The 14,578-nt window shown below is 42.4% G+C and overlaps 1 protein-coding gene across 3 annotated transcripts; it reads right to left on the minus strand.

Moving 5' to 3' along the window:
- Positions 1–10,298: 10,298 nt before the first annotated feature.
- Positions 10,299–13,853, minus strand: ARL4A (ADP ribosylation factor like GTPase 4A). Of its 3 annotated transcripts, none has more exons than XM_067291634.1 (2): positions 13,814–13,853; positions 10,299–12,835 (listed from the first exon to the last, which is right to left on the minus strand). In XM_067291634.1, exon 2 carries the CDS (start codon positions 12,748–12,750, stop codon positions 12,148–12,150), a length of 603 nt encoding a protein of 200 aa, XP_067147735.1. In that variant the 5' UTR covers positions 12,751–12,835; positions 13,814–13,853; the 3' UTR covers positions 10,299–12,147. The 3 variants fall into 3 exon arrangements, with proteins under 3 accessions (XP_067147735.1, XP_067147736.1, XP_067147734.1); XM_067291635.1 differs by lacking the exon at positions 13,814–13,853 and adding an exon at positions 13,222–13,246; XM_067291633.1 differs by lacking the exon at positions 13,814–13,853 and adding an exon at positions 13,027–13,140.
- Positions 13,854–14,578: the final 725 nt, after the last annotated feature.

Below are 14,578 nucleotides of genomic sequence, written 5' to 3' on the forward strand. Positions count from 1 at the left end.
CGTGTTGAGTAAGAGCAGCTCTCCTCTGCTTGCTGCCTACTTCACCAGTCCCGTTCCAGAGGGCATTAGGAGCTTTAGTGCTGCAGGCCACTGAACTGAAGGGCTTGGTGGGAGAAGTACCACTGCAGTCCCCTTTGCAAGAAGAAGAAGAGAGAAATATATATAAAGTATTATTCACAGACAAAACCTGGAGTCACTTGTTTACTGAACTTTGTTTATCTGAGGGCAGTTATTAAACCCAAATAAACAGATCTAATATGAGGAGATTTTCTACAATTCAGTTTAACTTGCCACCTACCAACTAATGTTTACAACCACATTCAATAGCTTCCTTTTTTGATGAGAATAGCTTCTAATTTAAGAAACTTTGCATGAGAATGCCTTGGGGTTTTTTTAATCTTTGTTCTCACATTTCTACATCTTAATTCATAATAATATCACAGCATGCTCTGAACCAATGGCCCAATGAACAATGCCACTACTAGCATCAGAAGTGAGTCAGATACTTGCTGGGTTTCTGTCACAAGAGCATGAAAACCCCTAGTCTCCCTGCCTGGAACAGCCAACTGCTAAACATAGCCAACTTGCTCCTCTTGTTCTCTGCAGCAGCATACCCCTATTGCATCCTCCTCATCCTCAGGAGGACTGAAAACCAGCTGAACTCCAGGCAAATTCAGCACTAGTAAGCGGTTGTATTACTTTATACATTATTAATTCACTGCCACAGGCTTGAGGAGCAATAGGCAAACACTTTTTGCATGCACCCACAGTGGAAGAGAGAAAGCAAGCTATCAGGGACAATGTAGCTTTTCAGCCAGAATGCCTTAAGTGCCTTTGTGACTGTGGGTTAATCCATACAATACACAGTCAACAGGATGTTTAGGGAAGGAGATAATACATATACATATATTTTCTCACCAGAGATAACTGATAGTAAGTTGTTGCACCTGGTCTCACATCACAGAGAACAGCCCTTCATGAGGTACACCCTTACTTTGCTTTCATGTGGTGATATGGTGATTCAGGTCTCTCAGTATATCTGCACACCAGCTTCCTTCTTAAGCAAATAATCTCAACAACAAAAAGAATAAGTTAACACTTTTAAGGCTAGACTGAAGAAGTACACAACATGCCCAGCTATTTCATTCACTAGACACCAAGGCTTATAGCACCATATCCGAGATCTTTAGTTCCTAAGCCTCTTCCTTCCTGTACTACTCCTCCCAGCATTTTAGTTCAGTCTCCTAAGGAAATAAGTTATATGTAATTTCAGCACAGTGCATGTAATAGCTTTGGAACCATTAGCCAGCAAAAAGTTGCTGCTAGATAAATAAGAAACTGTTAAATTCTTACACTTTTCACAAACATAGGGATAAGGGAGACCCTTTTTCATACCCCCATCACGAGTTCAAAAGCTATCACTTACTCATACCTCATTAGAAAGAAGGGAAAGGAAAGCTGGAAAGAAGGGGTCAGTTTATAATTTCCCTACCTATGAAGCTGCTTGCTTACATCTTGTCTTCCCTCTCAGATTGCCCCAAAATACCAGCTCCCTAAGCTGACATAGCAGTTAGCTACTAAACTTGCTTTTGACTACTCTTTTTCATTCTCTAACAATTTCAGATTGATTACTCAGAGCCTTTCTGTAGTCACATGAGAGCGACTGCAACTCCTCACATGTGTGAAAGCAGGCACAGGTGTTGTTAGACTCGATGACAATATCAAGGAAGAGGTGGGGATTTACTTGGATTTTCAAAAAAGTAACAAAAACTTTATTATGTGAAAGATCTACAGGTGACAGTTTTGTTGCACAATCCTAGAGCCTCATCTCACTTCCACTGAATTCAATGAAAAAGCTACCTTTGCATATATCAGAAGTTTGACTGACTCATACACTGTGAGAGGAAGTAATTTGGTTTACTGATTTTTCTAGTGAAACTATCTGAACTGTTCAATGTGATGTTCACTGTAAATAAAAGCTTCCACTTCAGTTTTTGTTAATATATATTATCTAACATATCAGTCCTTATATTTTCTTTCTGTGAAAAGTATGATCATTTTATAGCACCCAGAAGCACTGTGGTCAATTTTCTAAGGGAAAAAAAAACCTGTAACCAGGTTCTCAGCTGTTATGGATTGATGAATATTTCAAATGGCAGACACCTGCATACCCCAGCAGAGTAGCTGGCATGGTTTGGGGCTATCATTTAGGATATAAATATAGACAGCTGGTGTAAAAGGCAGGTGTCTGTATTTGAGCTAATCAGCTTGTGCAGTCTGCATAGCTGATAGAAAAACAAGCCTCTTTGGAGGGGTATTTATCTGACCTACCTTAGACACCACTCCTGAACTAAGATGAATCATGCCCTAGACAAACACATTTCTCTCCACAGACTGTAAAAGGAGCTGGAGATGTCTAAATTAGACAAGAACACCTAATTTTTAGAAGGCTAATATTAGGTAAAATTAATCCTGATTGTTGTGCCCATGTTATACTATAAACCCACAGCACTAGTCCTGGGAAGGCATTATAGACATGGTAAACTTTCCTTAGGGACACAAATAACAAAAGGAAGTTAGACGGGTTGAAAAGGTACTCTAAATTTCACCCCAAGTAATCAAAGTGAGAGAGGATTTTCCAGCATAAAATACATAATTTTGGCCCTCCTAATGAAAGTGGGAGTAAACCATCTGAAAAGGAGGTCAAGGAAAAAACTATGTGGGGTTTATGCTCTATACAAAATGGGCTGGGCAAAGTAAGGGTGGAAGAGCACATCCAGTCTTTGAGCAGAAAGACATTTCCTGGTATGGATGTGTAAGAGCTGCTTTGTGCAGTCACGTAAGCACAGCTAAAATGAATACAAAGGGAGGATAAAACATTGCAGATTCAAACAGGAGGATGCTATGCCACCTGTGCAGGGGCTTAAGTGACTACGCAAGCAAAAAGACAGAAGTGATTTAGGTCAAACTAAAGCAATCTTTAATGCAGGGTTCCTTTGCTACTTCTACTTTAAGAAAAAATGTTCCTCTATGCAAGAGGAAAAGATACTATGCATATGCAAGCTGTATGTTTAGTGACCCCCAGTATAACCTCAGGGTTGTATAGACGGTGCTGAGCAAACATGAAGAGATTCAGCAATTATACTTGGGTTGCAGTCTTCCCCATATTTTTTTGTTTATAAAACAGCCTCGAACTTTTGTAAGCATTGGCTTTTCCACAAGACAGAGGAATTGCTGTATTTTGGTTTACTTTGCACATCATCACTGCTAAGAAAATGTACTTAGCTTCACAGGATTTGAAGATACATATTAAAGAGGCTAAGGAAAGAAATGGCTACATTTAAGCTCTCTCTATGTCCAGCCTACAGCTGTTACTCCATACGAATATCTCTACTGAAACTGATGTGAGAACTTCTGTGGGTGAGATCTGCATGTTTGTGTGATGTGCAGATGCCTGAACTGATAACACGAACAACTGCAACTTTTAAAGTTAGAAGAAATTTTCAAAGGTTTCCATTTGGAACCATGCGTTCATGCCTTTTCGTTTCAATAAATAAAATTAACGTTGAGATATGAAAGGCATCAAAGCTCAATAAGCTTTTTTTTGTTTATTTACATTCCCCTCAAATACATGTTTTTATTTAATGTGGTAAAAAGCAAAGTTAACACTCTGTGCCAAGTTTCAGGCAAGTGTGAAATTTCAAGGTTTATTAGGTTATTAAGCTTCTGAAATAAGAATTTATATTTGTAAGAGAAGTGCTGACACAACCTGAACTCTGAGCAGGGGTAATGCCACCAGAACTGCATGTTCATATGCAGTGTGAAAAGCCCAGATTAGTTTAGCCTAATAAAATGAAGGATTTAAAACAGAGCAAATTATTTCGAACAATCATATTTCTCCTGCTGTCATATTTGCAATCACATTTCGGTTTAAATGATGTGCAAACGTGAATCTATTTATATATTCTCAAGTTACACCCACAAAACAGGATCCTACAGAAATTCTTGCAAACAATGTTTGCAGGAATATTACAGAAGTAGAAGCGTGTGTAGGTGTACGTGAATAGATAGATTAGGCATATGCTTGACATATAATAGTCCATAATGCTGAAAATAATAAATTGTTGTGAATATGTAGCAGTGGAAAGTGCATTTTATATGGATTATCTGCCCTAGTTCCTGGTCTTATTTTTGGAAAGCAATCAGCTCTTCGTGAGAACTCAGAACCATGCTGAGCCACCCTGGGGCTTTTTGTGGCCCAGCCCTTCACTTTGCATTATCATCTGCTAGCAGCCACATCCTGTGCAGACTGATTCATTACAGCCAAGAAAGAGAGAACAGGAGACCCTCTGAATCCTAAGGTTTGAAACTACTCTAAGATACTTCTCTCATCGTACTATATAAAGCTCACTTTCAAAGAAATTACCAGCCATTTTTGTCAGTGACTGTTCTGAATAAAAACCTATTTTAAGATATGTTATTTTAATCCAGATCTTTGCAAATCACCATTACTTGAACACTTCCATATTCCTGGTCTGGAAGACCATATATTCATCCCAATTTAATGCAGTCACAAAACTGAATAATTTTGACTACTGTTGCTTAATAGCTATGGTCAAATGTGAACAAAAATCAGGTTTTAAGTGATCAACTTCATGAATATTTATTCACTGGCGATTATGAAATACATTATTATTATCAACTATAGTAATATTTGTTTTCTGTGAAGCTGCAGCTCATGGAGTCAGTAATACAGTATGCTGAACTTGTATTTTTAAACTCTCAAAGGTATTACTTTTAAAATGGTATGCTTTCCTGATGCCTGACTTTTGAACACAAACATAAGCCAATCCAAAATCAAAATTACTATTACACTGTTTCTATTGTTTTCTATTACACTGTATTTCTGTAATATCTTGGTATCTCACAGCACTTTTAAACATGAATTTAAATGTAAGAGCTGCTATGAGAGTCTAGCTCTACACACAGATAAAGTCTCTTCAGGGATGAAATGACCAGAGCTAGTCAGCGGCTGGGCTGGGAGGACCAGTTTTAAACCTTGGACTTCCGGCCTTCAGCATTAACTCCAGTACTTTAAAAGTAAATTATGTAGCTTGATGTATTTGTTTGTTTTACAGCTGCAGTTTACAGGCGAATCTTTGCAGAGAATCTTTTCATAAAGTCTCCTGTCTTGATTACAGCAATAGCAGGACATAAACTAACTTTGCGCACAAGCAAGTTATGTGACACAGTGGCAGAAATACAGTCGCTGAACTATACCGGTTCCTACCAATACTACCAAAGCAGGAGGTGAAGGAAGTGTATTCATGTGGTAATAGGAGACCTGTCAAAAAGAATCAGTGTGGGCACGATCTGACAGTCCCATTTATCTCCAGTGTAACATGGCTGATTACAGCTGAATTACAGTGACTTTAAATGTAAAAGTCAAATTCCTAAGCTAATTAAAATGAAGCGGGTAAGTATTTCTAAAGTTTTTACAACTCAGCTCCTATATGAAATACAGTATAATCAAGAAAATATTGAATGTATCTCTCTGACTCAAATGAAAATTCAAAAGGTGGAGTTTAATGGAAATTGTGCTACTAATAATTCATAGGTTGTCATTTTACTTTATCACTTATGATATAAGAGAAACCCAATAGGAATGAACTGTGTTTGCAGAGGCATTGTTATATCAACCTATGTTTCCTAAGGAATCCAAAGTTTCCCTGAGAACCCAGAATGACCCACAGATGCACTTCAGATGGACATCTAAAAAATGTGCATCACCAATATGTAAGTTCAATATTATCATTTGCAGCTGTGGAGACCTTACAAAGAGCATCTGCAAACCACTGAAGGCATTTTAGAGATCATCAAGAAACCAGTGTTTAAAAAAAAAAAAACAAAACAAAAAACAGCAGCAGCCCACATCTGTGATAGCATCCAATAATAAGACCAGCAGAGTTCAGCTAATTTTGGAAGCAGGATACTTTTATAAAATTTCCCTCCTATAAGTAGTTGTCTTCCATGTTAAGCCAGTTTTGCAAAAAGACTGTTTCTAGCTAAACAGGTCACTGTAGCAAGGGTTAAAACTCTTTCCCAACCTGATGAACTTTCCTTATTCTTACAACATCCATCTCAACAATATTCTAACATCAAAACCTGTTAAAGCTCTGGGGGCAAATGACATTGAAGCAGGAAAGGGATGAAAACATTATGCTCCAAAAGAAAATGTTATTATTTATCATGCATAAAATTATTACAGAAGGCAAGCATCCTGGTTACAGGGTGAGTGGCACCTTTAGACTGTGCATGGTGTCCAAAGTACGAGGCTTTGCCCCTTTACCTCGCCTGACCTACAATTCTGCGATTCTGCTATTTTTAGAAAAGCCCTTGAAATACAGCAGCTCGTGTGCTAGCCAGGAGGCTTCAGCATATTTAACAAGGCTCAACACCCCTCCTAACCTTCTCTTTGTCAAGGTAATCAGAGATTAATACAGTGATTAGATGGCTTTCTTAAATGAGGTATTGTTTTATTTCAGCAATAGGAAAACTACAGTGCATAAAAGAATGAAGATTTAAAGCCAATTAGAAAACCTAAAAGCATATCTATTTCCCTTAGGGCTCAATACGTCTCAAAAAGCTAGGAAAGTCCAGCAGTTTCAAATCCTCCCCCCTCCCCCCACAGCCCCAGCAACTGTCCTCTGCCTCCTTCTTTCTTTTTCCAGCCTGTAGTATCCTGTCATCCTCAGCTTGTAGGTTTGGTAGAACAGCTGCGTAAATATAGCTGGAACTAAGAAACTGTAATCCTCACAGTTAATGGCTCAGGATCATCATCTCTTACCTTCCTGATCTGTTCACAAGTAGGTGTTTTGTCTGGAAGCACTGTCTAGCCTTCCTCTAGCTGTTTTTTCTTCTTAGATTTTGATTTTGCCTTTGAATAAAGTCAATGTATGAAAATAGGGCAAACATGCTATGAACTAGGTCACATGCAGCACAGACAGATCGCAGGGCAGCTTTCCCTGATTGCTGCACAGGTGCCTCAGATCCTGCACAGCAAGAACCAATGAAACAGGAGGCTGACACCAAACTCAGGAGTCTTTAATTTGCTTCTTGGGATTTTTTTTGTTCCTTTTCTCAGCTAAGCCTTTGAAAATGCATTTTTGATTCTTTAAAGCTAGTTTAAGATGACTAACATTTTAAAGAAGTGCCAGTTAACAGCTGTATGTTTCCCCTTCAATTTGTTCTCTGATCACTGCATGAAACCATGCGACAACTCTCCACACTGCATTACCAGCAATTTTAGGCTATATATTTACCCTCAGTTTAAAAAGACACGCAAGAGTTTACCCACACAGTTCTGAGTATTGTACTGCTACTAAAAATAACCACAGCCTGCAAAGCATTGTGAAAGGGGCAGGCCTTCACCTACACATATCAGTCAGTAATCAAAAAAAACGGGGGGGGGGGGGCTTTCCTCATCTCCCAGACTAAACAAAATAGGAGGCTAGGCCCATACACAGCTCCCTAGACATCCCTTCCAGCAGCAACAGGGTTTGGTTGTTTTTTTTTTTTTGGGGGGGGGGGCCTCAGGGAGATAAGGCTATTGGGATGGCTGTAAACCGTGACCCTCCCAAAAGATGAGTCACAGGACAGTAAAGTGAAAATACCAATCCAAAAAGCACTGATTCATTCCTAGATTTCTCTCCCAAAATAACTTAGTTAAGTAACACAGCCTTCTGAGCACACGTTTACAAATCTTCTTTGACAGCAATCTGCCTGCAGCTGAAGTAGGATGGCATGTTAGGGTTGATGCAGGTTATCCAGATTGCCTACATTTTCCACGCTCTGCTTTACCAAGCCCTTCTTTGTAGCATCAGTGCAGTACCTAAATCCTTCTCAGAGGCCAAGACTTGCATTGTTTTTCAACAAAAATTTTCAGCTACACACTAGCTAACCTTCTGCTATCTGTAAACAAATTATCCAAGACCCTGATAAATCACTTTAGAAACCCAGAGCTGCCTTCACACAGGCCTGCTCACACCCACAGGACTCGGCTGCTCTCAGCTCCTCACCAGCGCTGCGATCCTGGCACCCAGTGCTGCAAGAGTTTATTATCTGGAAGCGCTGCGTAATGCGGTACAGTAAGTGCCTAGCTAGGTCAGGTCTGGGAGCAGCTGTGTTTTATCTGGGTTACTCCCAACTGCTTTATCCTGGGCAACAGAAAGCTGGCTGGCTGGAGGTACAGCTTTCCACACAGAAAGTATCAGCTGTGTCTCAAAAAAACATGAAAGCTTGAAGAGAGAAAGGTTTCACCTCTCACCTTGCTGAAATCTAATATTTAAAATTTTCAAATGTAAACACACATTCAGTGCAACATGTAACATAAAACTGATGTCAAGAACTCGAGCAAGTCTCACAGTTCTACAGTGCTGCTTGCTAGCTGAAGTGGTCATAAATTAAAACACAGCCATGCAGCTAGAGAAAACAGATCAGATCCTGAGGGCTAGCTAACTTTAAGTGATTGTATATAACAGAGGCAATGCCATACTTGCTTTCGTAAGATAACTCTAAGATGACAATGATAAGGCTACAAGAACTTGTGGTTTGTTCATTTTTCACACTGCTGCACTGTTTTAAAATGCAATTCTACACCTTCTTAAAGTAGGAGCAGTTTAAGACACTTAACTTATGAAATGGCTAGTATCTTGAAGATCAGAGTATCATTTGTAGTACATTTTAGTAAAATTTATTTTAAAACTTAAATTGTGCAACTCCAGCATTGTAACAAAACTACATCTGCTTATTCAGCTCCTCTAAAGATATTCTTACGCATACTAGCATTTATTTAGGCTAGATCTGTCAATTCAGCCTATGGAAAAGAGTGATCACAGGTTGACAGAACTATGCCAGCAGAAACTCAAACAGCTAAGATATGAAACACTATTGCAAGTACCATTTTGTTTGTACTTGGCCACTTTGTCATATTAATTAAAAACAAACAAACAAAGCAAAACAAAGAAAACCCCACAGATTTGCAGATGTGGCTACAGCCACAGCCACATCTGATTATTTTACTCAAAACAGTTACTGTAACATCTAATACTGACAAAGGTATAGGTTTGAATGCAGAATCACATCCCTGTCTGAAATTTTCTACTTCCAAGTCAATATTAAACATCACACAATAGCAACTGTGCCATTTTAGAAATACAGTTCTCCACCTTCTTCCACTTCTTCCTCCAAAGAGGAGTGCTGGACTACAGACCAGTCATGTCTTTGTATCAGGTAAATTTTTATGCATACAAGAGTTCTGGGAGACTGCCACCAGTTAAACACTAGCATGTTTAATATGCAGAACAGAATATGCTTGACCTTTCCAGGCAATATGCCTTTTCAACTATTTCTAACAGAAGCCTAATGAATACTTGAAATGAAGCAGATCTTACTTAGCATCCTATAGTTTGTTTACCAGGCAGAAAAGCCAGCCTGTCACATCAACTTCCTTAGCCTGGCAGTACTACGCATGCAACAGGAAGAAAAATGTTAGACATTATATCGATTATGTCCTAGATTCATAGGGCTAAGCATTACTAATATATATCCCTTTCACAAGGCTGCTAGTAGTCTACATTTTGATGTGCCATCAGTTACATGAACAGAACTAAGTATCAGGTTTTAGGTTTAAACCTCTCTATGTTGTTTAAATCTTCTTTAAACCTAACAGTTTTGATTTGTAGGTTTCTAAATGAGATTTGTTTTGCCTATGTTAAAGACCTAAAACTAATCAGAATCTTTGATCTGATCTCTTGCCACATTCTACTCCCTGCCATAAGAACCGACGAGGAAATTCACCCAAGGCTTATGTACATGTGAATCCCTCAGCCAGCTTAAGAAATGTGAGCCTACAGATGCTAAATTAAGTACCACCTGCATGTACACATGATAAATGCCCAACATTTTGTCTATTAAATGTTACACATAACTCAAAATACATTCAGCTGCATAAAAGATTTTTCAAATGGTGCAAAGATGGTAGTCTCTAAGTCAGAAGTTTCTAGTGCACAGCATCACTTCAGAAAGCAGTCACTGTTGTTAATCATTTCTTCTGTGAACATACACACATGCCATTCACTTAGTTTTTAATGAGATACCTGCAATTTATAACACTGTCACATTTAAGAGTTTTGTTTTCAATAAAAATAGTTTTACTGTTATTAGCATCAATATGCGCAGAGGCTGATGAGAACACACCACTGCACTACAAGGAGTCAGACACCTTCTCTCTGCAAGACTTGTTTTGAATTGTTTATTGAGGTTTAAGAAGTCATCCACATTTCTATAAATATAGACATTACTTGAGTAAGTGACTTACAATGTCACCAGTGCAGGTACATATATAACCAACATACAAAAGCTCCACTGGAAGCTACTTCAGTTTATTCAAAAAGGACCAAGATGTCATAAAAAGAAGAAAAAAAAAACCACAGCTGCTACTTTCAGTTATTGAAGACACTAAAGTGCATTTTTGGTTGCCTCCTGGAAAAACAGCTGCTGGTTAAAAAAATTTTTTTTTAAACATATCTAAGTTACATTGATTGACATTCAGGTTTGCAGCTGTCATCCTCATGATACATGGCAGCAGGTAAGAAAAATGTATTACTTTGCTGGCTGAGTAAGAGGAGGAAATAGGTTTTGCCTTTTTTTTTTTAATCTGGTATTTCCAACAAAAGTCTAAAGAGAATCTAACATTCTGATGAATTTTTACAGCACCACCAAAATTAGTCTTAAAAATCCGGGCTCTGTTTTAGCCCTTTTAATTGCTAGCCAGTATCTAAAGAGTCACTTGAAGCTCTGTACCAGTAAGAAAAAACTATTCTCCCTTTTCTGTCAAGCACTATCCTGCCCAGTTAACACTGTTTGCACACTCTGTAAACAAGAACAGCTTAAAGCATAATTAAAGCAGAACACAGGCCCACCTTTAAAATCTTCTTCCCCGCTTCCCACCCCCATAGTGTCAAAACTTTTGAGTGTATAAAGCATTAATACATTCTTAACCACAAAATACTTTAAAAGTCACAATTAAAAAAAAAAGCATACGTTGAAAGTGACAGAGCAATACCACTTTAATAAAATGGGTATTTGGGGAGATACAAAATGTGCTCTGCTAAGTTTAACTCCATCTTTACTTCATTATGATTTAGTTTTATTGCCAAAAATGTCACCAACAGAGCTTAAGATGCTGCACTGTTTACAACCACAACAGCCAAAGTTGTTCTTTATAACTCCCTTACTGCAATTAATTTACTCTGAAATTGATAGCATGAGGACGTAATACTCATCATTCAAAAATAAATTAAGAACTTTGAGTAAATTTCTTAGTGATATACAAGTAGTTTAAGCCTGACTAGCACTGTATAATGATGAATGGCTACTTCTAAAAGATAAAAACCTTACATACCAAAAACATGCTATATGTTGGGAAACCACTTTTCCATGCTCCAGCATGTTGTTTATATTTTACTTGTCAAACAAGTCTTTATCAGCTGAAGAATCCACAGCACTCAAGTTTCAAGTATTTGAACTGAACATGATTCTATTTCAAGTGCCAAATTAAAAAACTACACATGTAGCCAAGCTTTCATAGAAATCCCCAAATAAGATAAAAAACAGCCTCTTGAAATAATGGGTTACTAGCTCCATACATGTTTTTAAAGCTGTATAATGTTCACCTAAACACTCCACTTACGAGCATTAGAAGTTTAAAAACACAGAACACCTTCGATGCAAATTGCTTGCAGAGGGTACCCTCAAACATATGAATACAACACTAAGCAAAAAAACCCTCGTTTTATTTGGCTATTTAGACATCCATGTCACATTTACCCACCCATTCATTTCCTGATAGTATTACATTATCTATTAGGGCTTCTGAAATAATGCAGAGCCTTAAAACTCAGAAGAGACTATTAAAAGAAAAAAGTTCCATAACTGCACAGCCTCCCACAGGGCAAGGTTGTGCAACCGATTGTTTAACATAACTAAGCTTAATGGCATCCAAACAAGCAAGCCTGGGTTTGAAAGCTGTCTTATGTCAAATTTTGACCATGTAACTACTCTAAAAGAGAAAGATCAAAACAGAACTCATCTCTTCTTTTTCTGCTGTCTCAACATTTTCCTTCGCTTAATTATCATATCATGTAATTTTTCCAGTCCCTCTTTGAGTCCATCTCCAATGATTGCACAGGTAGGCTGCAAATGCCACGGAGTAGAAGAACTCAGCTCACTCATTGCTAACATTTTCTCGATTTCGGTGAGAGAGAGAGAGTTTCTCAAGTCCTGCTTGTTAGCCACTATAAGCACAGGCACTCCTTGATTTTCCGATATCCTAGTAATTTTATGAAGTTCTGTTTTGGCTTCCTCCATCCTCTCAACGTCGACAGAGTCCACCACAAACACGATGCCGTCCGTGCACCTCGTGTACGACTTCCAGAGGGGCCTCAGCTTCTCCTGGCCGCCCACATCCCAGAAATGGAAAGTGACCGTCTTAGAGTTACCCAGCGTCACCTTGATTTTCTCCGTATTAAATCCTTTAGTGGGGACAGTGTTGACAAACTCGTTGAACTGCAGCCTGTAGAGCACGGTTGTCTTCCCAGCCGAGTCAAGCCCCAAGATCACGATGTGGAAGCACTGGAAGGAAGGCAGGCTGGATAGGATTGGCGTCTGGTCCGAGAGTCCATTCCCCATTGCCAGACGGGAGGGTGACAGCAGGCTGCCACAAGCAGAGGCAGGATCCCCGCAGCGACAGCCGCGGCCACGCCACACTCAGCCCCTGCGGCGACAAAAGCAGCGTTAGCCCCCGGCTGACCCGGCCACACGGAGCCGCCGCCGCGACAGGGCCGAGCACGGAGGCCGCGGGCCGCCACCCGCCCTGCGCCCTCCCCCGCGGGCGCTGCCGCCACTGCGGCTCGCCGGGCAACTGCGCCGCGAGCCACCGCCCCACGAGCCGCCGCCGCCGCCTACCGCTTCGCTTCGCTGCGCCGCCGGCCCGTCCCTCAGCACGGGGCGGCGAGAGCAGCCCGCGCCCCCATGCCCGCGCGCCGCCGCCGCGACTCCCCCGCATCTGGCGGCGCTGTGCCGCCCGGCCCGCGCCTAGCCCCGCTCGCCCCGCCCCGCGCCCCGCCCCGCGCCCCGCCGCGGGCGGAGTCGCTGCCTTACACGGCCCCCCGCCGGGAGCGGCCTCGCCCTTGGTGCGCCCCAGCTGCTGGGCGGGCCACGTCGGGGGCAGCCTCACACCCTCGCGGGGTGGGCGGTGGCGCTCCCGCCGGCCCTAGCGCTCCGCCCCTTCGCCTGAGGCGCGCGCACTCATTGGATCCATCGGCTGCCGCTCAAATGAGCGTCCCGCCCCCGGCTGCTGGGGAAGGAGGGCAGTTGCGCCTCTCCCGCACGCAGCACCTGCACCGTTGGCGAGGGGGCGCTCCTCGGCCTCCTCGCTGACCCCCTCCGAGGGACCGCGGACGCCCTTCTCTACCCTTCCCCGCCCCAAGCCGCCCCGGGAACGCCTCCCCGAGCGGGCCGCGCCGCCGCGCCACAGCCCCACCGCCCCCCGGGCGGGCAGCGGGCGCCGCCTCAGCTTCTCCACTCGCCGAGCCGTTGCGTCATCGCCCCCCTCCCGCTTGCCTCTCCCATTGGCGGCGCGCGCCCTTCTGTCGCCTAGCAACGCGCTTCGAACGCAGCTCGCGGGCCCGCTTCCCCCGGCGGTGACCCTGCTGGCCTGCGCATGTGACCTGCCATGCCCTTCCCCACGCACCGGCTGCTCGAGTGCGCCGGCGGAGCTGCGGCCCCGCCCGGCCCCGTGGCGCGGGCGGGCCACGTGACGAGCCGCGCCCCCCGCCCCGCCCCGCCGTTGGGCGGGCGCGCGGCTGCGGAGCCGCCGAGAGGGGGGAGGCGCGGCCCTGGGGAGGCCCGGGGGGGGGGGAGGTTACGCTGCCTGGGTTCAGGACGGCTGCCAGCGCCTCCGTAAAATACCTTCCAGCTCCTGGCGTAGCACGGCAACTCACCTAGTCTGCGGGAATCCGTCCTGCCTCAGTGGCTTTGGAGAAGCCTGGTAGCAGCCTTATTCCCCCTTCTGGGATCTCTGCAGACACTCATCTGGGCCGTGAAGCTCAGTTATGTTAAACAGTCAGTTGCACAATTTAAAGGGGCAGGAAATCCTTTGAAAGGGATGAGCAGGCTTTCTTGCTGCCTTTGTGTAAATGAGAGTGAGTGGTGCTAGGCCCCCAGGCCCACAACATGTACTAATCCTGCTCTCCTTGCCTTTCGTGTGTCCCTGTAAAACGGGGAGCCAAAGGGACCAGGAAGAGGTAGGAATAGCTGAGTGGATGTAGATCATCCTCTTACATGCATATACTTAAAAGTATGAGTACTACCCAAGTCTGAATGCACACAAAAGTCACCTAGGCTAGTTACTAGACTGAGTTTTCACAGCAGAAGAATATGTTAAGTAATTCTGCATTTCAATCTGTAAGCCCGATTCGAGCAATGAAATCTTCCAAAGTCAGAACTAATTATTGGT

Source organism: Apteryx mantelli, chromosome 2 (genome assembly GCF_036417845.1).
Source record: "Apteryx mantelli isolate bAptMan1 chromosome 2, bAptMan1.hap1, whole genome shotgun sequence".
NCBI classification, from domain to species: domain Eukaryota; kingdom Metazoa; phylum Chordata; class Aves; order Apterygiformes; family Apterygidae; genus Apteryx; species Apteryx mantelli.